General features: G+C 40.7%; 1 protein-coding gene across 1 annotated transcript in view; it reads left to right on the top strand.

Moving 5' to 3' along the window:
* pafah1b1 (platelet activating factor acetylhydrolase 1b regulatory subunit 1) overlaps positions 1-26467 on the top strand; it is a 123420-nt gene that overhangs the window by 85113 nt on the left and 11840 nt on the right. The window contains exons 4-8 of the mRNA XM_033045654.1: positions 1851-1925; positions 3075-3281; positions 7476-7644; positions 13037-13139; positions 16836-17064. Coding sequence (XP_032901545.1) covers positions 1851-1925; positions 3075-3281; positions 7476-7644; positions 13037-13139; positions 16836-17064 — 783 coding nt within the window. The remainder of the gene's footprint in view (positions 1-1850; positions 1926-3074; positions 3282-7475; positions 7645-13036; positions 13140-16835; positions 17065-26467) is intronic.

Here is a 26467-nt window from a genome sequence, read left to right as displayed (position 1 = left end):
AAAAGGCCGACCAGCTTATCTTTAAGTGATGTGACAAAATAAGCAAGCACGATCCTCATCCACGAGTCTTGGATCTAAATCTCGGACACATCTGATATTTGTGCTCGAGTTCCCCAGATGATCTCGTCCATGTGACAGCATAAACCAAAGCCAACAAATTGGCTCACGTGGATGCTAAAATTATCCAGAGCTGTTGTGGGTCACTTCTTCATTATCTCTAAAATGTCCCCTGAAGTGCAATATAAAAAATTGCAAACTCCGGACTCATTAAGAATTAAAAGTAAAACAAAATCAAGTGTGCAGAAACTAATTTTACCTGCTATTTCTAAAATGCTAACGCAGCATTATTAATTCTTTAATTTTTGATCTGGCCACATTCAAATTATCAGTTCATTGCCTGTACTGGCAAAGTTTATCTAATTAAATTCCAAAGCTGTAAACTGCTGTTTGCTTATCCATGTCCTTTGCTGGTATTAGGTTTATAAAAACGTGAATTGAATCATTTCAATTAAAACCTAGTGCTTCAGATTTCAGACATGGGACACTTAATGTTAATGCAGAATAAAAACACCAACTGGTTTATTATTCAAAAGCAATTGCTGTTGTTTCTGCTGAAAAGTCATTGTCCTGAAGCATAAACATTACTCTTTCCACAAATGCTACCTGCCCTCAATATTTCTGGCATTCTTTTAATTTTTCAGATTTTTGTTTGTACTTTTAGGCGTTTGGCGAAGCTGAGCTTTGAGTTTGGTTTTGTGATGGGTAATATTTGCATCTTGAATCAAAGATTTGCCTTCATAGCCAATGTACTAGCATCTGTTCAGACTCCCATTGTAGCAATTGAATTAAATGCCATGTAAAGAGGTTTTATCAAAAAGGCCACAGGGCTTCCATCCAGATGTATAATGTAAAAGAAATACCAATTGCATTAAACAGTTATGATTTGCATGGTATACAAGTTACACCAAAAAAAAATTTTTATTTGAATTTTTTTAATTTGCCTCCAAGATATCCTACTTGTAAAGGGAATTGAAACGGCCTCTATGGAAAAACATTTACGAGTGGGTCAAAGATAGAACTATAGAGTCATACGGTGTAAAAACAAGCCTTTTGGCCCAACTCATCTATTGTGATCAAGATGTTTTTCCAGGCTTGATTTTCCTTCTAAGCCCATATCTTACTATGCCTTTTCTGTCTGTTTCACCAGCCAAATGTCTTATAAACATTAATTGTACCTGTCCTGTAGCTTTCTCTGGCAGCTTGTTCCATTGAGAAAGTTGCCCTTTAGGACCTTTTTTAAATCTTTCCCTTCGCACCTTAAATCTATGCGCCCTAGTCTTAGACTCACCAACTCTGGAGAAAAAGACCGACCATCCATCTTATCTGCTCCCCATATGATTATTTTATACATCTCTTCAAGGTTACTCTGCAGCCGCCAATGCTTCAGGAATAAAGGTTCCAGCCTATCCAATCACTCTTTGTAACACAAGCCCCTCAGCTGCATCAGTAAGATTGTATACACTGTCAAACGAGTTGGAGCAGAAGTATTTTAAATAAAATACATAAAAGGATCTTCATTAAAAAGAAACATAGAGGTACAGGCTGTAAATTTAAACGTAACAGGTAAAGCACTATTTGGCAGAATCAAAGAAATCCTCCAGCACAGTGGGGATCACAAATTTCTGTTACCATTTGTGTGGATTTGGGCGGATAGCCTGAAAAGTGTTGATTACCGATCTTGTTTAAACAGTAACTCAGTGGAGTAATAGAATGTGATGTCTTTTTCTTTTTCTCTTTGTTATCATAAGGCTGGAAAATGCAATATTATTTTGCATGTTTTTTTTCTCTAGAATGAAGAATTAGACAAAAAATATGCTGGATTGCTGGAGAAAAAATGGACCTCCGTGATAAGATTACAGAAGAAGGTGACGTCTAACCATATTATGTTTGTCATATGAGCAAAGCAAACGCTATCAGGCCTGCGCACATTTGGCTTGTATTTAATTTTCCCTCATTGGACTATTTATTTCCTATCTTATGAGAAAGATACTTGTGTTAATACAAGAGTGTAAAATTCCCCTCCAATCCTTGACGGAGATCAGGACAATATCAGAAGCCCCTAAAGTTATTAAATGCATTTTTGGAAAATTAATGCAAGCTTGAATTTATGTCCATATTTCTCTGGGAGCATATAAATTATTCCAGATGAAAGCTCATCAAAATTCAGCCTTCCTGAAGTGGCATGTGGCATAATTAGGATTTGATTGATGAACTTTCCTGTCTCTCTTAATTCATTTCAGTTTCATTTGTAGATAGGAAATTTCATTTAATATTGAAGCTCAGAGCTATTGACATCTGAAGAATCTAGGTTAAGGACTTTAAACTATTTAGCTTCTTTCTTCACTGCATTCTTCCCTGGAGATATAACCTCGTCTTTGTGATTCAGAATCAGAAACTGCTTGGTCATAATGTAGTATTCAGTTTCATTTGGGAATTGAGGATGTGGTAAACAGTGACAAAGAATAGGCTTGATTTTCTTAAAGCTTGGAGCAGCTTTTATTATTATATTCAACCCGTTCTCCCATCTTGAACATGATGGAAATCAGCCTGTAGGCTGGGGAGAACAGCTATGAATTTCATTAGCATCTTGCTTCTGCCCATCTCTAAAAGGAAATCACATTTCCAGAATGAAACATCAGTAAACACAAAGCAATTCCCCCTAAAAAGCAGTGTATTCATTTTTTTGAAAAGGTTTTTAGTCCACTATTTAAAAGATCTTTATTTTGCATGTGAGAGGGACATATTCTATTGCAGGCATTATATTTATCAATGGTTGATCTCAACATATGCTGCATTGCTGTGATTCTCAGCAAGGTCCATTTAAACTTCCAGACATAGAAACTGACCAGAAAAATGGTTTCCCCTCCCCCATTGCAGCATGGTAACTAGTTTTCAGATACAATCTCTTTTATATCTTACTCTTCCAATTACCCGTCTAAATTTCAACATTAATATCCGTTAATTTGCCCTTTCTCAGTTCTAGAAATAAAATCTTTATTTCTTCTGTTCAACAGGTTATGGAATTAGAATCAAAACTCAATGAAGCGAAAGAAGAATTTACATCAGCTGGCCCCCTGGGTCAAAAACGTGACCCTAAAGAATGGATCCCTCGTCCTCCAGAAAGATATTCCCTGAGTGGACACAGAAGTCCAGTCACAAGAGTTATTTTCCATCCAGTTTTCAGTGTCATGGTATCAGCTTCTGAGGATGCTACAATAAAGGTAAAAACTTCTATAGAGCATAGAAATGGGAATAAAGGGCACAGGAACAAGCCCTTTGGCCCTCAATATCTGTGCCGAACATGCTAAGTTAAACTAATCTTCTCTACCTGCAGAATCCTTCATATTCCCTGCATATTGAAGTGCCTAATGCCAAGACTCTTAAAAGCCATTATTGTGTCTGACCCCACCACCACCATCCTTGGCAGCGTGTTCCATCCTTGGCACCCACCACTCTGTCTAAAATGAGAACTTTCCGCACATCCCTGTTAAACTTTCACCCACTCACCTTAAAGTCATGCCCTCGAGTCTTTGACACTCGCCTCGTAATATTATGACCTTCTATCAGATCTCCATCCAAGTCAAATTTAAGCCATAAGACAATTATGTAATTAACATTTGATTCAGTTACAGGCTGTTGGCCTGTTGCTTTGATCTATTGTTTAACTGACTTGAGACCCATGAGGAGAGTAGTTGCCTAGTTGCTTCTGGAGAAGCTGAATATGCGATGGAGTAAATATTATACAGCAAAAAAGTATTAATTCATCACAATATTCCATTGTACATTCAGTTTCGATTAGAGATTTTTGATTTTTTTTCAATTCTTTAATTGAGCATAGCAACTTTGACCTGCAGTGATGTTTCGACTTTGGAAATGGAAATGCAGTGATATTGGTTAGAAACTCATTGTGTAAAGCCATTTTTATTTTTACTCTAGTGCAAGGGATGTGAAGGGACAGCTATCCCACAGATTGATCAGGGCAATTGTAAAAAAAATGCATTGTGAAACTTGCATTTACAGGGGATTGAATAGGCTGAAATTGTGACAGGTCACATCTACTTGGGATAGATCTTGCCATTAATTGAGAAACAGGAAGTTCATTGTTGGGGATGCGGCTCATGGAGTATAATTAGAGTCACTTGGTTTAAATTGATCAAATTTCTGGAGATGGTCTCTGCTTTAATAAAATGTTATGATTTTTCTATGAGTAAATGTTGATTTACATTTAAGTAGAATGAATGAAATGGCATTAAAAAAGGAATATGTTTTTTGGTCCAATTGGCATCTTCATTTGCAATAGGCAGTCATTTGTGAAATACAGACACCAAGCTTATTAGAAATACATAAACATGGAAATGAGAAGGCTACAGTGATATGAGGAACTTTGATTACAAGATCAATCAAATAAATAGCAGCTGCATAAAATTTGTATATCATGATACTTTGAGTCCAGTGTTAAACTCTTATATTTGAGTTAGACATCACACCTGCCCTTCAAGTTTTTGTATTATTTGGAGTAACCTTTTTATTTGGAAAATACTGTTTTAAAAATGTATTGTTTTAAAATTAAAATTCCATCTATCTCTGATTTCTTGTTAAATTTCTACACATCTTCCCCCAAGGCACTGTCTAATGATTGGTACATTAACTGCCCTTCATTATTTTTGCTTGCATGACATTGGACGATGAATGTCAGCAGCCTTTGAACTATCTGGCTGATGACTATCTTCCCTTGCTTGCATTCTTTGGACAAGAGCATGTGTTATGACAAGGTCACCAGCTAACAATCAAGGCTGGAAAGTCTGATATTTCCACTTTGTCATCCTTCTGATCATATCTAGTCTAGATGCTTAGTTCCTATCGTTATCTGTGCTTTAATTGCCTGGTGTAGAAAGCATCATTAAGGAATTAACTATTTCGAGTGCTGAAAAAAGATAAGAAAAACAATGTTGATCCAGCATTTTTGGATGCAATTTTGACACTATAACAGCTATAAAGGCTAAATAATATATTTGCCTCTGCAGAATATATATGTATGCATTATCATGATGTAGTTCAGCTTGACTTAATTTCCTGAGCATTTGTTCAGTAATTCATGCTTTTCGTGATGGTATCTGTTACAAAGCTCTTTTGCTAGTGTTAGCAAATTAAGTGCTTTATCCAAGGGTCTAAAAGTAAAAATAGACACTGCTTTTATAGTGAATATATTCTTAGATTTGCTGGGTAATGGAGGAAAAGCCCTTTGCACTTCAAATTAGATTTTCATTAAACGATTTCCAATATTTTTAAGTCGTTTGCAATTTTGATTTCTGAAAACCTTGAATTCTTTAAGAATTCAACATTTACAGGCTATCAAATAGTTAGCTTGTTGAGTAATTTTGTAAACGTGTAAATGCATTTAAAGTTTTCCAAGTTGTAGAATAAAACAATACTGTCTTTTTTCTTTGTTCTGGCCCTATCAAAAATAAGCTATTTTTAATTAAAGCTGATGAATAATATCTGTCGAACTATCTCACATTGCCCTGTCTCCTGTACCCACAAATCTTAATGCTGCAGAACAAAGGAGACAGTTATGTAATTTGAGTCTATTCTTGTGAATTAGTGGTATTAGCAAGAAATAAATAACATACAGCATAATCTGGAAGCAGTAATTTAATTTACAGATTTTGTAATAATTTAAATTAATTACGTGGCTGTTTGAAAGATTGAGCATTCAGTTCCAAGATGGGAAGTGATCTTAATGTAACCAAATGGCACAAAACTTGATGACATTTTTAAAGGCCACGTTAAATGCATAGTATTTAGCAAATAAAATTACTGATCTGTGTAATCAATAAATATTAATGAATTGAATAACACCACTCAACCTTAAATTTTGGATGAGGAAGTTTTCGGTTGTTGCAGCTTTAAATAGACTTTTGTGGCATCACAATATATACCTTATTGAGCTGAGTCCTCTTAAAAGCCTTGCACTTCAAAGGACTTCACACAAAGGGTGATGAGTGTATGGAACTAGCTGTCAGAGGAGGTTGTTGAGGCAGGGGCTATTGCAACATTTAAGAAACAATTAGGTGCTTTGAAAGGACAGGTTTAGGTGGGCATGGACCAAATGCAGGCAGGTGGAACTAGTGTAGCTAGGACATGTTACCCGCTGTGGGCAAGTTTGGAGGGGAAGGACTTGTTTCCAAGCTGTATAAATCCATGACATTTTCAGACATGTTGGGTATCTTTTCTCAACCTTCCCCATCAAATTTGATTTGTAGGTTTCTTTCCCTTCCAATTATATAAGGAGCTAAATCAGGGGGTCGCCGCTCAGGGCGCTCGGCGGACCGGATGATTACGGGGAGGGGGGAGGGGGGGGGGGGGGGAATCCGCCTAAGGGCCGCATTCGCTGCAGGTTGCCGCCCCTGTACTAAATAATGGGTATGGCACAGTTTTACCCCAGTGGCTGCTCGCACATGAGCCATTGAGGTTAGAAGCCAATTTTTGGGTATTTATAAGCATTCCTTAGAATTGCTGAAATTGAGTGAGAGTCTCGGTTTTAGATTAACAAATTGCTTACCAAATTGTTACAGTTTCTTCCAGAAACCCATGAATTTATCATTCTCTAAATTTTATGGTGTCCAATGTAGAGGCATATTTCTTTGTTTCCACGTTTGAGACAGATGCACATCTTTACTGACTGATGTAATAGTAAGATTGTTCATCCATAGAGATGATTGAAACTATTTCTCAAAGTGCAATTACACGAGAAGTTTAACAGAATGATTTTTAAAAACTTGTGCCTTAACTAACTGATAAATAAGAAAGACAGAATATGATGGAAATACTCATTAGGCCGGGCTGCATCTTTGCAGAGAAAATCAGCCGCCTCTCATATTAGAGACCCTTCATCAAAGCGTCTTGAATAACGGTTTCATTTTCACTTAAATACTGTAACTTTTAAAATGCCCATGACTTCAGCCACAATTCAGATCTCCATATTAACATTCTCCATATAAATTTGCTGTAAACATGTATTTCATGATCATATGTACCAGTTATAGCTATTAATAGACTCTCATAACTTAGAAGAGATCTGGCAAGTAGGTATGGAACTGTTTAAGCTGATTATTCTAATTAACTTTCTATTTGCATGTCATTAGTCTTTGGTAGAAATTACATTCACATTAATAATGGCATGGAAGTCATTTGGACTCAATTAAAATTCATATTTCCTGTCGTCTATAATCTTCACAATTCCTTGCACCACTGCAGATATTAGTTTTGCAGTGGTGGGGTGCATTGTATTGTCAACCAGTACATAGTATGTAATCATTCGCAAGGATATTTGATTGTTGTGCTTGCTGAATGGCAGCAAAGAACATTGGCAAGTGCTGGTAGTTATTTTAACCTTAATTTTATTTCCCGGATAGGTCTGGGACTACGAGACTGGAGACTTCGAGCGTACGCTGAAAGGCCACACAGACTCTGTACAAGATATCTCCTTTGATCAGAATGGCAAGCTGTTGGCATCCTGTTCTGCTGACATGACCATCAAGCTTTGGGATTTCCAAAGCTTTGAATGCATTAGGACCATGCATGGTAAGAGTCTCCTGGGGAGGGCCACATAAACCAGAAATACAGCAAGCCATCTCTTCAAAAATGTTAAATTGTAGGAAAATAGAATATTAACATGTACTCATTTGAAAATGTGTTTTTTTTTTTTTTAAATGCACAACGTGCTATAATAACTCAGTGGGTCATGCAGCACCACTGGAAGACATAGATAAGATGTGTTTCTGATCAGGACCCCTCTTCAGATCCCGACCCAAAACGTTGCTTATTCATCTCGAGATGCTGCCTGACCCGATGAGTTATTCCAACTGTCTTTTTTTGTAAACGAGCATCTGCAGTTCCCTGTGTCTTTTGTGTGCAATTTTCTAAATTTGAATTTGCTATTTGACAATTTCACCCCATATTACTGAACAATATTGTTGGTCAAAAATCAATGGTCTAAATTTTGCTAATGTCATTGGGTTTATGCCAATCAGCAGATGTATAGGAAGGTATATTTGGATGCTGTAAATTGAATTTTCTCTGCTTTGTTCTTCCCATTATCTTTCCCGAGTTGAATGCATTTGCAGCTGCTCCACTACAGTTGCTGTAGAGGATAAGCACGGTTCTGCATGTTGGCTATTTGTCTTTGAATTTAATTGACATCCCTGTGACTTTATAGTAAAGACATACACAAGATTCAGGCATGTGCCATAACAGAAATACAGAGGCTACAATGTTCAAGAAGGAACTGCAGATGCTGGAAAATCGAAGGTAGACAAAATTGCTGGAGAAACTCAGCGGGTGCGGCAGCATCTATGGAGCGAAGGAAATAGGCAACGTTTCGGGAGAATGAGTTCGGCCTGAAACGTTGCCTATTTCCTTCGCTCCATAGATGCTGCCGCACCCGCTGAGTTTCTCCAGCAATTTTGTCTACAGAGGCTACAATGCAAGATGCAAACCACTGGTTAGCCACAAAAATAGATGACCGGGTTACAGTTTGCCAAGAAGTACTTAAAAGAGCAACCACAGTTATGGTAAAAGGTCTTGTGGACAGATGAGATGAAGATTAACTTATATCAGAGTGGTGGCAAGAGCAAAGTCTGGAGGAGAGAAGGAACTGCCCAAGATCCAAAATATACCACCTCATCTGTGAAACACGGTGGTGGGAGTGTTATGGCCTGGGCATGTATGGGTGCTGAAGGGACTGGCTCACTTATCTTTATTGATGACACAACTGCTGATGGTAGAAGCATAATGAATTCTCAAGTATAGACACATCCTATCTGCTCAAGTTCAAACAAATGTCTCAAAACGCATTGGCCGGCGGTTCATTCTGCAGCAAGATAATGATCCCAAACATATTACTAATGCAACAAAGGAGGTATTCAAAGTTAGAAAATTGTCAATTCTTGAATGGCCAAGCCAATCACCTGATCTGAACTCAATTTGGCATGCCTTTTATATGCTGAAGAGAAAACTGAAGGGGACTAGCCCCCAAAACAAGCATAAGCTAAAGATGGCTGCAATACAGGCCAGGCAGAGCATCACCAGAGAAGACACCCAGCAACTGGTGATGTCCATGAATCGCAGACTTTAAGCAGTCATTCCATGCAAAGGATATGCAACAAAATACTAAATATGATTCCTTTCATTTACATGACATTGCTGTGTCCCAAACATTATGGTGCCCTGAAATGCGAGGGACTATGTATAAACACTACTGTCATTTCTACATGGTGAAACCAAAATGTGTAAAAATGTCCTTTATTAAAATCTGACAATGTGCACTTTAACCACGTGATTTTTTTCTATTACAAACCTCAAATTGTGGAGTATAGAGGCAAATAAATAAATAATGGGTCTTTGTCCCAAACATCATGGAGGGCACTGTATGTAAAAAGTATGATCTCCCATCCATCCTCTTAGCATTCAATTCTTATATTGTACTCCTCAGCCAAAATGTCTGGACTGGACCCATTGTTAATATTTAATGTAATGCTGCCAGATGCTCCAATTTTTTAGTTGTGTTTCCTGGTGAAAACATAAGGTATAAACTAGATTTGGCAATAGAACTTCTTGCAGGCTTTTATTCCTGTGTCTGATCCACTAGATTAATTCTAGGGGTTAGGAGGGAGAGATTGATCAGCCATGATTGAATGGCGGGGTGGACTTGGTGGGCCGAGTGGCCTAATTCTACTCCTATCACATGACCTCATGACTTTAGCATGCTATGAAAAGAAAAATCCACACCCAGTCCAGACCCTGATTTACTTGAATGTTTAGAAGCTTGTCCAATGAAACAAACTTGGACATTTTAGTTCTTAACTGTTTAGTGTCATAAATTACTAATTAGTTTAAAACAGGCATTTAAAATGTAATTAAGACAAATATTTAAAATGTAACAAAGTAATTGTATTTGCCAGGCTATTATTCTCACATCCCATGTCAGTTATGGGCAGTGAGATTTATGATGTTTGATGTTCTCCAGAGATGTACGGACATCTTTAGAAACAACACTGTTTTCCCAATGTATCAGAATTGATTTTAAGCCTGAAGTAAGCTTGCCCATGGACTACTCAAAATAGACAGCTAAATTATTCCGCCGGGGTCGGTGCTGGGGCCGCTACTCTTTATGTTGTATATTAATGATTTGGATGAGGTGATTGAAGGCTTTGTGGCCAAATTTGTGGATGATATGAAAATAGATGGAAGGGCAGGAAGTGTGGGGAAAGCAGGGACTCTGCAGAAGGACTTGGACAGGTTGGGGGAGTGGGCAGATGGAATATAGTGTAGCAAGGTGTGGAGTCATGCATTTTGGCCGTGGAAATAAAGGTGTAGACTATTTTCTAAAGGGGGAGAGAATCCAGAAATCAGAGGTATAAAGGGACTTGGGAGTGCTGGGGCAGGATTCTCAAAAAGTTAATCTGCAAGTCGAATCGGTAGTAAAGAAAGCAAACTCAATGCAAACGTCTATTTCAAGAGGGCTTGTATACAAAAACAGGGATGTAATGCTGTGGCTCTATAAGGCGCTGGTAAGGTCGCATTTGGAATATTGTGAGCAATTTTGGGCACCATATCTGAGGATGTGCTGATTCTGGAGAGGGTCCACCGGAGGTTTACAAGAATGATCCCAGGAATGAGTAGGTTAACCTATGATGAACTCTAGCGAGTTCAGTTCTGGGCCTGAACTCGCTGGAGTTTAGAAGAATGAAGGGATACCGCATTGAAACATGCAGAATAGTGAAAGGCTTACATAGAGTGGAGAGGAATTTTCCCTTCGTGGGAGAGTAGGACTAGAGGTCATAGCTTCAGAATTAATGAATGTTCTTTTAGGAAGGAGATGAGGGGAATTTTCTTTAGTCACAGAAGCCTGCAGAGGCCAAGTCGGTGGATATTTTTATGGCAGAGATAGATAGATTCTTCTATCTATATTCTAGATAGAATCAGACTGAAGAAGGGTCTCGACCTGAAACTTCACCCATGCCTTCTCTCCGGAGATGCTGCCCGTCCCGTTGAGTTAATCCAACATTTTCTGTCTACCTTTGATTTAAACCTGCATCTGCAGTTCTTTCCTACACATAGATAAATTCTTGATTAGTACAGGTGTCTGAGGTTATGGGGAGAAGGCAGGAGAATGTAGTTAGGAGAGAGAGATCAGCCATGATTGAATGGTGGAGTAGATGATAAGCCGAATGGCCTAATTCTACTCCTATCCCTTATGACCTGTGACCTTATTTCAGTGAGATCAGCTGTCCTCAGTATCATGTTTGTGATTGATTGTTTTTGGGATCTGCTTTTGTGTGTAGTGATGGCTGTTTTCTTGCATTAAATGCATTCTACATACCTTGAAACATCTATAATGTTATGCTTCAGGCAATACCATTAAGAAGATCAGTCAGCAGAAAATACTAAGACCTTGCTAAAAACCTCTTTAGTGCACAAAGAAATCCAAATTTGTTTTTGAATGATCCAGTGGCAACTTGCAGCAACCACTGGAAGGTTCTTCCAGGCTTTGTGCTTGAAAGTTCCTTCTATGTTATGTACGGCAATCTAGGGCTTCTATGTTATGTTCGGCGACCTGGCTGAACCAAATGCCACTGCGCTCGCTTGCGCCAACCACGGGAAAGACATGACATAGAAGATGGCCCGACACGAGGAAGAAGAAGGCAATCTTAACAATACTAGAGTAAAAATCTTTGCTCCGTGGTCAAGTTGTGCCTCTAATCTGAATCCAAATGGCATGTTAGAAGCAGAAATATAGATTTAAAATTTGTTCTGAAAAACCATATGTTCTATAAGAAAGTATATCAATACTTCCAATTAGATTATCAGTAAAAAAATCTGGAAATTTTTTAATTTGTTGAGTTTAGTTAATTTAGTTTTTGTTTTTGTTTAATCTACCATGGGCAGCACAGTGGCATAGCAGTAGAGTTGCTACCTTACCTAGCCAGAGATGTGGGTTTGGTCCTGAATATGGGTGCTGTCTGTACAGAGTTTGTACGTTTTCCCTGTGACCGTGGAGGTTTTCTCCGGGTGTTCTGGATTCCTCCCACAGTCCAAAGATTTACCGGTTTGTAGGCTTTGGTAAAATTTGTCCCTAGGCTGTTGGATGGTGTTAATGTATGGGGTGATCGTTGGTCGGCGTGGGCTCGACTGGTCAAAAGGCCTGTTTCTGTGCTGTATCTCTAGAGTCTACCACACTCTTGCCTGACGTCCCTTCCATTGACCAATAACAACTCCATCTCAACCATCTGCCCTCTTACGTCATGTCCTTGTGCAATTTTTTTATGACAAGTGCAAGAAACGAGTGCAGGACATTTGATCCAATGTCACCCCTCCCATCCCTCTGCCCAGCAGAGATGTTTCCATTCACAGGCCAATTGTTGCTGACTGTTATGCTGAGTAATAATGCCAAATATTGGCAATGTTACCATCGCTAGCCTGCAAGATCAAAATGGACACACAAGGATCTGCAGCAACTGGAATCTTGAGCAAAACACTGAGCTGGAGGAACTCGGCGGGTCGGGTAGCATCTGTGGAGGATGTGGACAGATGGCGCTTTGGGTCAGGATCTTTCTGTGGACTCTTCACCAGTCTGAAGGTTCCCGATCTGAAATGCCATCTGTTCATTCCCTCCACAGATATTGCCTGACCCACTGAGTTTGTCTAGCTCTTGGTTTTGCGATCAAAATGGACACTGTGGCAACAAGAAACTCCAAAACAACATATAAACCTTGTGACTGCTCTTGCTTTTGATGCAGTTTTTATCATATTTTTGTAAAGAGAAAAAAAATCAAAAGAATGGAAAGTGCCAACATTAGATAGTCATTGAGCATGAAGGCTTTTCTATGAGACCAAAACATAACGTTCAAGAAGGGTTCTGGGTGAATTTTTTGATCTTTCATTCTAATCTAATTGAGTTTTAATTCATTTTCAGGCCACGATCATAATATTTCATCAGTAGCTATCATGCCTAATGGAGATCACATAGTGTCTGCCTCAAGGGATAAAACCATGAAAATGTGGGAGGTCCAGACTGGGTGAGTGTAAACAGAATACACATGAATTGTGAGTTTTCCATGATTTTAGTGTAGTGTGATATATTTTGGATTCTCCTAAAGAATACCAGTCACTGCAGCTATATGTAGAATTAGTGTTTTTGTACACAATTTTATGTTCATATTTCATTAATATAAATCATCACAGCCTTACAAACAGTTTTATGTACATTAGGAGCCACATATGGGAAGATTATTCTACCTTAAAGCCAAAACATAAATGTAACTTGTTACTGTAAAATGCACTTCTACACTATTGGTTCTGATTATGCACAGATTAGTACAAATCTTTTAAATATAAATGAATACAATATCTTGTATCCACATATTCAAGTAATCTGTTTGAATAATGGACCTGCAATGATAATACCAGCAAACCAAATTTCACTAAAAACTGCATACAGATTTCCGTACAATGTCCTGCAATTTATTCCATGGAAAATATATCTGCAAATTATTGAAGCTCAGTTTCTATGATTCATAACACTGAAATCCATTTAGTCTGTTCATAGCTTCCTTCAGAGGTTCTGTTGCGTCACCATTGCAATGTAGTTTGTTTTTCTCAGATGTACTGGTACTGAGTTTATAAAGTGAGTCACTGCACTAAGTTCCTATGTTTTCCATCTGAGTAGAATAATTTTGATATACACAAATATAATTTTGGCTGTACTTGATGGTTTTATAAATGGGATTTAATATATAATTCGGCTGCAAGTGAAAAAGTCAACTTTTGTCTTGTAAATGAAGCATTGAGTCAAAGTAGTGATGGATTTTTGCCGTTATCATTTATAGCAGCGTAGATGCTAGCAGTCTGAGCATCCATTTCAAAATACTCAAGCTATAGGATGTATAAAGTGTAGATTGGTGGTTACATTGTATGTTAAACAATGTACATTGTAGGTTGGTGACATATTCAATGCAGCATCCGTGTTCATGCAAGAGATACAAACTCCAACATTTATAGAGTAAATGCAAGCAGAGACACTTGGCATTTCACAGTCATTTCCAGTCTGCTTTTACTGTCGTTTAGCTGTAGCTGCTCTTTGGCGAGGCTCAATGTTTCCATATTTGAAATGGGTTGGGGCACTCTGGTGGGGAGCCGGTGATAACAATTCAGTGTGAAGAAAGGGGCCAGAGGGGAGCAAAATGAAGGCACTTAACACCTTGCTACATAGAGTAATTGAGGTTGAGACCATTACATCCTTGTTTTTTTCTAATGGATACATTTGCAGTACTTTACAAACCTATGGGGAGAAGAGGGCAGGAAGGAGTTAGTTTTGGATTACTTTTATAGATGTGATGGCCTCCCTGAAAAGAGTTTTTGCTATTATTTGTCTAAGTAATTACATACCTTGTGGCTTCTAGCATTTTTTTTTATCAGTTTACGTGTTAGAGATATTATGCCAGTAGGAAATTGCACAGCCAAGAGTGGCAAGGTCACAGTATTCTTATTACAACATTTTTTTAGTTAGTGGTGTTACAGACATTATATGTAATTTCCTTAGGTGCAGGTTATAGACATGTTCCATAAGCTGCCTTGGGGTGCACATATTTTTACAATATTTAATAATTACCCGAATTCTTCAATTCCATGCAGCCTTCACATTGCTATTGGTGACACATTTCATTTGGGGAACAAGTGACACTATGTTAGATCTTCATAACAAAAGGCATAGAAGAAAGATATTGAGGGTTCTACTAAATCCATTTAAACTGTATGGACATTTTCCTTAAAAATAAGTCCTGGGGAGGAGTTATGATTAAACAGTAAATGTCACTTACTAGAAGAGTTTGTTAAAACTGGTGTTAGATTGCAATGTTGTGCAGTCTATTCATTATTTACAGCAATGCAGTATTATTAGCGTATAACATAAGACTACCTTTGATTGACAAGAATTTGCTGAGCTTTGAATGCAAGTGCCTGAATTGTTATTGCCATATCTGCCTCAATTCAGGCAAGTTATTTAGTGATAAGAATATAGAAAAAGAGTCTTCAAGTTGTTTATTATATTAATCATAGTCATGCAGCATGGAAACATGCCCTTTGGCCCAATTTGCCAACGCAGACCAACATCTCCCATCAATCTACTGGTCCCACCTGCCAGCGTTTGGCATATATCCCTCTAAACCTATCCTATCCATGTACCCAAATGTTTCTTAGATGTTGCGATTGTACCTGCCTCAACGACCTCCCCTGGCAGCTCGTTCCGTGTACCCACAACATTTATGGGAAAATAAGCTACCCCTTGAGTTCCTATTAAATCTTACCCCCTTCATGTTAAACCTATGTCCTCTGGTTCTTGATTCCCATACTCTGGGCAAGGGACTGTGTGTTTACCCAAACTATTCCTCTCAAGATTTTGTACACTTCTACAAGATCACCCCTCATCTTCCTGCCCTCCAAGGAATAGACTCCTTCCCTGGAGCTTAATAATAATAATAATAATAAATTTTATTTGTGGGCGCCTTTCAAAAGTCTCAAGGACACCTTACAGAGATTAACAATAATAATAAAACATATAATCTGAATAAAATAAATAATAAAGACATCACCAATACACAAATTAAAAACAGAATTCGATCCAAAGACAAAAAAAAATCAAAAACACAATGTGAAGAGAGAGCAGCGGCAGCCAAACCGCGCCAGCGTACACTCTCCCTTCCGACAGCCATCTTGGACACAGACTAACATATTTACTTACACACAAAAAAAATAATCCCCCCACAATGGTTACCACTGTGGGGGAAGGCACAATGTTCAGTCCCCATCCCCAGTTCACCCAAAGTCAGGCCTATTGAGGCCTCCGCTATTGCCTCTACGGAGGCCCGATGCTCATGGCCGTTCTGGCCGGGTGCTGTTGCCCCGGCATCGGGAGAGTCCACTCAGTGGCTGGGCCACCTGGAACGGCCGCTTCCTAACTAGGGACCGCGGCTTCCGAAGACGACAAGGCCACGCCGGTTTGGAGCTCCCTGGCTCCTGATGTTAAAGTCGGCGCCGCCCGCTCCGCTCCGCAGATCCGCAGCCCGGAGGTGTTGATCTCGGCGGTCACAGCTCCAGCGCGTCGATCCAGCGCGGTGACCCAGACAAGGCATCGCCCGCTCCGCTCCGCGATAGCACTCCAGCGCTGTGCCGCCACTGAAGCCGAGGTGCTGGGCGGTCCCCGCCAGGAAACGGCGCTCCATGCCCGCTGGTAGGCCACGAGAACGGGTCGACGGGGCAGCCCGGAGAAAAAGCTGCCTCACCGACCAGGTAGGGACCTAGAAGTATAATTACCCCCTTCCCCCTACATTAAAAAGTCCATTCTCCAACAGACAAAGCACAGGACTTACTAAAACTTCAAAAAAAAGTGAATTAAACGGACGGCTGCTGGCTAGCAGCCGTTCCCCAAGATGGCTCCTCCTCCGACTATCGATGAGCTTGGGCCCTTGAGTCCTGGCAACATTCTTGTAAATCATCTCTGCACCCTTTCCAGCTTGACCACATCTTTCCTGTAACATGGTGCCTAAAACTGTACATAATACTCTAAATGTGGCCTTGCCAGCTGTTATATAATTGCAACATGATCTCCCCCCCCCCCACCCTCCATTTCTATACTCAAATTTTATACTCAATATTGGATTATATAAAAACCGAAGAGCAATTGTTAAAAAATTGTAACTTCATTTTTGCGCCAACAGTTATTGTGTGAAGACTTTCACGGGACATAGAGAATGGGTGCGCATGGTCCGACCCAACCAGGATGGAACCCTTCTGGCCAGCTGTTCCAATGATCAGACAGTGCGCGTGTGGGTGGTAGCAACAAAGGAATGTAAAGCTGAACTTCGAGAGCATGAACATGTGGTAGAATGTATTTCCTGGGCACCAGAGAGCTCCTACCCAACCGTTTTGGAAGCAACAGGATCTGAGGTGAGAGTTTAAGAAACTGAAATACTCGATTTAAATCCAGCATTGTTAACCATGTCATCTTAGACGTGTAATTTTTCCTGAACGAAATAACTGACTGCATTAAGGTTCCAGTTGTTCATCACCAATTCTGGAAGCATCTTCATTGACTTCAGATGGGGTGACCCGCTCCAGAAAATTTGAAATTAAACTAGAGATATTTTGCAATAAATTCCATTCAGGGAGATCAATGTATGTGCCCCAAGTGCTTAGCTAAGGACACTTGCCCTGTATTCTTGTACCATGAGCTTGCCCGGATCCTCTGCCTCCCGTGCTGCATGCTGTTGTGTAGGGGACCTGAGTGCTGGGAACACGTGGAAAAGTCCTGCACTACCAGTTTCTGCCATGCTAGTACCCCAGCGCGATTTCCTGCCCACTCTCATCATGACATAACGATGTGATGGAAGATGTTTAACAACAAAATTCTCACAAGCATAAAGATTTCTTCATGTTTCAGCTCGTTATGCAGGAGATTCTTTGGGCTAAAGAGAACAATGCAACAAAAGAGAGCAGATTTCATCATCCAATAAATGCCGAGAGAAGCTGTAGGATGGAGATGATCTGTTGATATACAGAAGAGCCACTCTTAGAACTGCCTGCCAGGACATACAGTGCCCTCCATAATGTTTGGGACAAAGACCCATCATTTATTTATTTGCCTCTGTACTCCACAATATGAGATTTGTAATAGAAAAAAATCAAATGTGGTTAAAGTGCACATTGTCAGATTTTAATAAAGGTTATTTTTATACATTTTGGTTTCACCATGTAGAAATTTCAGCAGTTTATACATAGTCCCCCCATTTCAGGGCACAATAATGTTTGGGGCACAGCAATGGCATGTAAATGAAAGTAGTCATGTTTAGTATTTTGTCGCATATCCTTTGCATGCAATGACAGCTTGAAGTCTGCGATTCATGGACATCACCAATTGCTGGGTGTCTTCTCTGGTGATGCTCTGCCAGGCCTCTATTGCAGCCATGTTTTGGGGGCTAGTCCCCTTCAGTTTTCTCTTCAGCATATAAAAGGCATGCTTACTTAGGTTCAGATCAGGTGATTGACTTGGCCACTCAAGAATTTACAATTTTTTTGCTTTGAAAAACTCTATTGTTGCTTTAGCAGCATGTTTGGGATCATTGTCTTGCTGTAGAATGAACTGGGCCAATGAGTTTTGAGGCAATTGTTTGAACTTGAGCAGATATGATGTGTCTATACACTTCAGAATTCATTATGCTGCTACCATCAGCAGTTGAATCATGAATGAAAATATGTGAGCCAGCACCTACAGCAGCCATACATGCCCAGGTCATAACATCCCCACCACCATGCTTCACAGATGAGGTGGTATGCTTTGGATCTTGGGCAGTTCCTTCTCTCCTCTGTACTTTGCTCTTGCCATCACTCTGATATAAGTTAATCTTCATCTCATCTGTCCACAAGGCCTTTTTCCAGAACTGTGTTTGCTCTTTTAAGTACTTCTTGGCAAACTGTAACCCGGCCATCCTATTTTTGCGGCTAACCAGTGCATCTTGCAGTGTAGTCTCTGTATTTCTGTTCATGAAGTCTTCAGTGGCAGTTGTCATTGACAAATCCACACCTGACTCCCGAAGAGTGTTTCTGATCTGTCGGGCAAGTGTTTGGGGATTTTTCTTTATTATAGAAAGAATTCTCCTGTCATCAGCTGTGGTGGTCTTCCTTGGCCTGCTGGTCCCTTCGCGATTAGTAAGCTCACCAGTGCTCTCTTTCTTCTTAAAGATGTTCCAAACAGTTGATTTTGGTACGCCTAAGGTTTGCCTAAGGCAGGCACAAAATGCTGATGTCTCTAACAGTTTTATTATTGTTTCTCAGTCTCATAATGGCTGATTTGACTTTCATTGGCACAACTTTGGTCCTCATGTTGATAAACAGCAATAAAAGTTTCCTTCGGTGATGAAAAACTGGAGGAAAGACTAGGTGCTGAGAGCTCTCTTATACCTGCACTACGGAGGCATTTAAACACACCTGAGCAAATACAAGCACCTGTGTAGCCATGTGTCCCAAACATTATGGTGCCTTAAAATGGCGGTGGGTGGGGGGGAGACTGTGTATAAACACAGCTGTAATTTCTACATGGTGAAATCACAATGTATTAAAATGGGCTTTAATAAAATATGACAATGTGCACTTTAACCACGTGTGATTTTTTCTTTTACAAATCTCAAATTGTGGAGTACAGAGGCAAATAAATAAATGACGGGTCTTTGTCCCAAACATTATGGAGGGCACTGTAGCTCCGAATCTCGTATCTCAATTACTTTAGAGATACAGCGTGATAACAAGTCCTCCGATCCACTGAGTCCATGCCGACCAGCGGTCATTCCGTACACTAGCACTATCCTATACACTAGGGTCAATTTACAGAAGCCAATTAACCTGCAAACCTGTACGCGAGGAAACCGGAGAACACCCACACGATCACACGGTGAACCAAGCATTTAGACTGCTCACCTCAAAATCCCCAACAGCAACCCTGGCAGGTGGCTTCTCTACACTGAGTCAGTGTGAGAATGGCATGCAGAGGTTCAAGCCAGGTTCCTGATTTTATTACACAAAGACAGGCAGGGGTTTGCGTCAGCCTGGTGGCACGGCATTGTGAAAGGTAGGAGTTCGCAGTGTTGTCAGCAAAGCAGTGCCAACCATAATGCATCTTTCTAAATATAATGACCCTCTAGGAGCACTGATTCCATTTGATTTGTTCTTACTGGGAACACATCCAGAATGCCTTGCAGGGGATCAATGTGTTATCTTAAATTAAGATGTAGTCTTAGTTTAAGACTTGCGCTATCCATATTTTTGCCTTTCTCGTACTCTCAGGCTACTATCTATTTGCAGTGAGCTATGTGAATTTGATTGAGCTCCCAAATCAATTCCTGGCAAAGCCGAAAGAAGCGAATGTAGACACAAAATGCTGAAGTAACTCGGTGGGTCGGGCGGCATCTATATTGTGTCTATCTTGGCTATAAACCAGCATCTGCAGTTCCTTTTTATTAATGAAAGAAGTGAAGCTCATTTAATGCACAAGAGTGCTTCTTTCAGAGTTTTTTTGCAATTAATTAGTGCTAAATGACAAATTTAAATGAAACCAGCCCAAAATTAATAGATTTCTTTAAAAGGGGTTTTCTTTCAGATTATTTTGACACGCTGCCTTTTTTTGTTAAAACATGATTTGAAATAGAATGCAGTTACAGGAGTTGCATGCTGCCTGGCCCAAAGATAATCGAAGGTCATTGTTCTGTGATTGACAACTAATGACCTCCGACACCGAAGTAATCTCTTTCTATATGATTGAGCTGAGAGAGACACAAAAAAGCTTTCTTCCCTAAGGCTTCCCACCTCTGCAGTTGGAGAATGGGGGATTGAAATAGCAGTCCTTGGTGATGCACTTTTCAAACACCATCTACCATCAAAATATGAGAATGTGCGGTTTTCATTGCTCGTTCTTAAGTTTGAATGTCGGATATGGGAAGCTAACACTGTTTGATCTGCTTGGGCATATGCACGTCATTAAATGATAACATTTTGAACATTTAAAATTGCCTTTAATAAAATATGAATTCTAAGGATGTCATGAGGAAATGTGCATTTGGTATGTTGTTGACTTTAGATTAGTTTTCTGATTAACATCTACTTTAATGTTTTTAATTAGTTTAAAGTTTAAGGTGGACGATATATGAATATTGCAAATTTCCCCAGTGGTTCTCCCACCTCGAACTTCAGGAGGTTGGCAGATATAATGGAGGTGGAGACAAAGGCTTTCTCCAGGTTGAACAATAGCAGAATGCCCCAGTGTAAATATCTGGCGAATGATGTTCAATTTCAATGCTTCTATGGTACTTTATTGTCAAGTACAGTGACATTTGTTGCATGACAATCCAACTATACATTAGGCACAATCATACTTTAGTATAAAAGTGTAAGATAGTAGACCACACTGAATCAGTTGCCATGTTTGAGGTGCCTTCACCTACCCTTCAAGCCCAATTTTTTCCTTCAATGTTAGTCTTAATTTGCCCTTAACTTGCTTTGGGGATGGCAGTATGGCGCAACAATAAAGCTGCTACCTCAGCGCCAGAGACCCAAGTTTAATCCTGACTTCGGGTGCTGACTGTACAGAGTTTGTACGTTCTCCCTGTGACCATATGGGTTTTCTCCGGGTGCTCTGGTTTCCTACCACTCCAAAGACATACAGGTTTGTAGGTTATTGGCTTTGGTAAGTTGTAAAATTGTCCCTCGTGTGTAGGATAGTGTTAATGTTGGGGGGTGATCGCTGGTGGGCATGGACTCGGTTGGCAGAAGGGCCTGTTTCCACGCTGTATCTCAAGTCTTTAAGGCCCGTTGTCCTGGCAGCAGCACTGGCTAAGAGATGCAGGGTTCAGCAACTAATTTCTGTTTGCTAATTAAGAACAAGATTGTTTTGAATTTATTGATTGTAATGCAAGGGTTGGAATTGCTGATACATTCTTAAGCCTTGTAAGGGTTTTCTGCGTCGAGCTTTCGCCCGACCTAAGGTCCCTGTGGTTTGCTCTGGTCCCTCGACCAGGCCGCGCACACTGGTTCCCCGTGAGTGGCTCGACCCACTCACCCCTTACGGTTCTAGACACTGGACTTAGTTGCAGGAGCGTTGATAGTGCAGAAAATTCAACCAGACCAGATTTGAAGACCAGGGTTTAAACAGGATAAAAATAACTTTTATTTAGCGGTTGGGACTACGGTACATGAATACTTTGACACAGTTCTATAAGGCATATGCATAATTACAGTTCCTGTTTCGGGATCATAGACGCAATAACTACGATACAATACTCGAGTGCGGGATGGGGAACATACGGCACATCGTAAAATTTGCCAGCACATCTACACTTACATCCACGTTAATATAACCCCCTCCCCCTCCCCTCTACACTAAACTATGTCCAGGATGTGCAGGATCGGGGTACATGCTCACCATGGGGCGATTACTGAGGTTACTGGCTGGTCGTGCTGCTTCCTCCGATTAGGTGGCTGTGGAAGGGTCGTCGGCGGTCGTCTCGGTCTTTCGGGTGGTCCCGGGGGTTCACCTCGCCCAGGGGTCCTACTGCTTTCCTTTTCTTTCCACGTGGCGGGGACTCCAGCCGGAGTGTGTGTCACACTAGACACCGTGTACTTTTTAAGCGCTGTCCTGTGTCCTCTCTCTCTCTCCGCAAATCTCCAGATTCGTTCAGTGACTCCTTCCGTGTCTCCCTCCTTTTTCCTTTCCCTTCTTAAACCCAAAAATCGTGGCCAGTTATTCTAATCCTGACCCGTCCTATCTCCCGGGATCTCTTTGCTTACAAGATGGGTTTTCGAGCTCTCTCTTTGTTCTGCGTTATGTCCGGGAGTACCGGTGATGGCTAGACGGTCTGTTAATTTGTTTCCCGATAAGAGGTGATGGGTTTAACTGGTTTTCCCATCACCGGCCAGGTAGGTTTCTATGGGCTATTGTGCTCCCTTAACGAGATTAACTATGTAGGTCGGCTTGGGGCATTGTGATGCCTGCTGATGTCAGCGCCCCAGTGTCTGGACTTCGACCTGGTCTCGAGGGTTTCTGCACGGCCAATATCCATCTATTGTTCAGGCCGTGACTTTGCAGATACCCAGAGACTGGGCTGTGGGGTTTCGCTTTTGTGGCTGGTCACGAGGTCCCGCGGCCATCTTGGGCCCCACTGATTGTGACATCCCTTGTTAAAACTGACCCGCAGCTTTTCTCTCTCTCAGTCCCAGTCCCGTATAAAAAATGTCCAAAATGCAGCTCTTTGGTTTTGTTGATTGTAGCATGAGGGAAAACTTCTCAAATCTTACAGCCTGGATCTGAAAGGTCAAACCCAAAGGGCTTTACCATTTGGTTTGGGATTAGATAATTGCCGCGGATGGTGGTTTCATTCTCCAAATTGCTGCAATGTCCAGCCCTACAAGCACTCTTGGAAACCTTCATAAACATTACGTCTTACATTATTATCATATGTTCCATAAATAATCAAATCAAAAATTAATACTATACTAACTCAAACTGCTGATGTCAAATCTAGAAGTACAAATCTGCTTAGACTTTATAAACTAATTTGTTTGTACTTCATACACGTTGTTTGTCAAATCCCTGCAATTAATTTCACTGGGTCAGTGACGATGATGGCCATGTTTCACATTGATAGATTGTTGGATATAATTATTCTTGGAAAACTGGCTTGGAAAATGTTTACCTAAGATAAAACTTGTGACCTTAATCAGTTCATAAAAATGGTGATGGCACATGAAATGCAGATGACACGAGAATGGGTCTTATCGTAGACAGTCAGTGTTGTTATAAGAGTTAGAGCAGGATCTTGATCAACTGATCAAGTGGGCCAAGGAATGGCAAATGGAGTTTCAATCCGATAAGTGAGAGGTATTGTATTTTTAAGTCAAACCGGGAGAGGACTTACACAGTGAACAGTAGGGCACTTGGGAGTGTTGTAGAGCAGAGGGATCTAGGAGTACGTGCATAGTTCCTTACAAGTGGTGTCACGGGGAGATAGGGTGGTAAGAAGTCTTCACCAATCGGGATTGAGCATAGAAGTTGAGATGTTTTTTTAAGATTTTTGTGAGGCCAGAATTGAAGTATAATGTTCAGATTTGGTCACCCTGCTATTGGAAAGATGCCATGAAACTGGAAAGAGTGCAGAGCAGATTTACAAAGACATTTCCAGGATTCGAGGGCCTGAACTGAAAGGAGAGGTTGGGCAGGCTACAACTTTATTTCTTGGGGCACAGGAGGCCGAGGGGTGACCTTATAAAGATGTATAAAACATAACGGGAAGATAGAATGTGAATGCACTGATTCACACGGCAAAGGAATGAATAACGAGCACAGTGTGCAGCAGTAGAGTTGCTGCATTACAGCACCAGGAACCCGGGTTCAATCCTAACTACGGGTGCCGCATATGTAATGAGTTTGTACTTTCTCCCCGTGACCGCTTGGCTTTTCAAGGGTACACCGGTTTCCTCTCGCATTCCATTCCAAAGACGTGCAGGTTTGAAGGTTATTTGGCTTTGGTCAATTTGTAAATTGCCCCTCGTGTGCAGGATAGTGCTGGTGTGCGGGGATCGCAGGTCGGTGCCGACTGAGGCGAAGGGCCTGTTTCCGTGCTGAATCTCTAAAACTAAAACTAGAAGGGTATAAGTTTAATCATCATCATAATAATACTTTTTTAGCCGAGTATCTTTTGCAACATACGAGGAATTTCATTTGCCATGCAGTCATACCGATAAAAAAGCAACAGAACACACAAAATACATTTTAACATAAACATCTTCCACCACAGTGACTCCTCCACATTCCTCACTGTGTTGGAAGGCGAAAAGAAAGTTCAATCTCTTCCCTTCTTTGTCCTCTCGTGGTCAACCTTCCATTAACGGGAAGATCTTGACTCCCGTAGCCGGTGGCGTTTGGTACCCTCCGCACGGGGCGATCAAGCTCCCGCATCGGGGGAATCTCAGCTCCCCCGCGCCAAACGATTGGACACCGGGTCGGGGCTGGTCGAACCTTCTGCGTCGTTGGAGCTCCTGACATCTACGGTCTCAACCCGAGACTGCGAGCTCATTGACGCTGAAGTCCGCAGGCCATGGTTGGAGCGTCGATCCCAGGCAAGGGATAGGCTCCGATGGTAAATCCACGTAAATCCACAGGTGGAGCTCAAAGTCAGTCCTGAGCAAAGCCTCTAGCTCCACGATGTTAGGCCACAGAGTGGCCAGAGATACGACCCGGAAAACAATTACATTTCCGGCAAAGTAAGGAATTGAAAAAAAGTTTCTCCCAACCCCCTCCCCCACCCACCACATAAAACAAACTAGAGAACATTAAAACAAACTTTTAAAACTCACTAAAATGAACAAAGAAAAAACAGACAGACTGTTGGCGAGGCTGCCATCGTCAGCACCCCCTGGTGGTTTAATGTGAGAGAGAAATAGGTAGTAGGAATCCTACGGCCAATTTTTTTCCACAAAAGGTCGCGGGTATAAGGAACATACAACCAGAGGAAATAGTTGAGGCAGGGAACATTTAAAAGACATTTGGACAAATACATGGATAGGAAAGATTTGGAGGGATCTCTGGCAAATGGGACGAGTTTAAATAGGGCATCTAGGTCGGCATGGACGTTTTGAGCTGAGGAGCCTGATTCCATGCTGTATGAATCTGTGACAATTTAATTAAATAAGCAATAAGTTCTCACCACCAACATTTCTTGTACTTGTCCTATAGTTGTGTAATTCCCTCATCATAGATGACATCCTTTTATAATGCTGGGATGTAATCTTTCCCACTTTGACTACTCCATTGCCATAAATGTAATTAAACAAGTTATCCTATTCCAATACTTGTCCACGATTGCTGAGCTAGATCATGTCATAAGAAATAGGAGCAGAATTAGGCCATTCGACCCATCAAGTCTACTCCATTCAATCATGACTGATCTTTCTCTCCCTCCTAACCCCATTCTCGTGCCTTCTCCCCATAGCCTCTGACACCTGTAGCACAGCTGTCTGATTCTGCTGAGGATGAACTCCAGCTCTCTGATTCTGCTTTTGTGCAACTTTTGAATCCAGAGATTGATTAGCAATGCTTTTTCTTCCACCTCCTGCACTATCACCTCTTTCTCTTCATACAATCTCTCATCTTTTCAGCAACATCTTCTAAATTCATATCTTCAATTTCTACATGTATGTTAATGATATCTCTAGCTCCTAGTTGCATGCCATTCCAATTTTCCTTGTTCCCACACCAACCTATGCAACCGTGGTCTTCCCCACCGCGAGAGTGAGGTCCAGTGTAAACTCGAGTAACAGCAAGGCATATTCCATTTGTGTAGTCTACAATTCAATGGCATTAGCATTCCATTTTCTAATTTCAGTTACCCATCACCTCTGTTTATGCTCTCATTCGTGTGCTCTTTCATCCTTGGTTGCTGGAGTGTTAATTCCTTTTAATATGCCTGTTTTTAAATTTTAAAAAAGCTCTTCATTATTTCATAAGCTTTTTTTATAAGCTTTCTCAACTTGCAAACGAATCGCATATCTACTAAATTTCTAGGTTTCTGAATTTGTTTGCTCCACATTTGAAAGAATGCAGAGGTGTTGGAAGAAGGAATTCTGTGTCTTCGGGGTGAATCCCTGATGTCCAGCGTTCTTCCTCTTAACATCTCTGCATTTCCTCTTCTGTATCTGAACCCGAAAACCAAACTATTTATCGTCAGCTCCATACAACTGTTCTTGTTACTGCTGCCGAAAAGTACCCAGAACATTTAGCTACTTTCGGACTTCTATAAATGGAGGTTGT

This window comes from Amblyraja radiata, chromosome 28 (genome assembly GCF_010909765.2).
Source record: "Amblyraja radiata isolate CabotCenter1 chromosome 28, sAmbRad1.1.pri, whole genome shotgun sequence".
Taxonomy (NCBI): domain Eukaryota; kingdom Metazoa; phylum Chordata; class Chondrichthyes; order Rajiformes; family Rajidae; genus Amblyraja; species Amblyraja radiata.
This window is presented reverse-complemented; position numbering and strand designations above follow the sequence as displayed.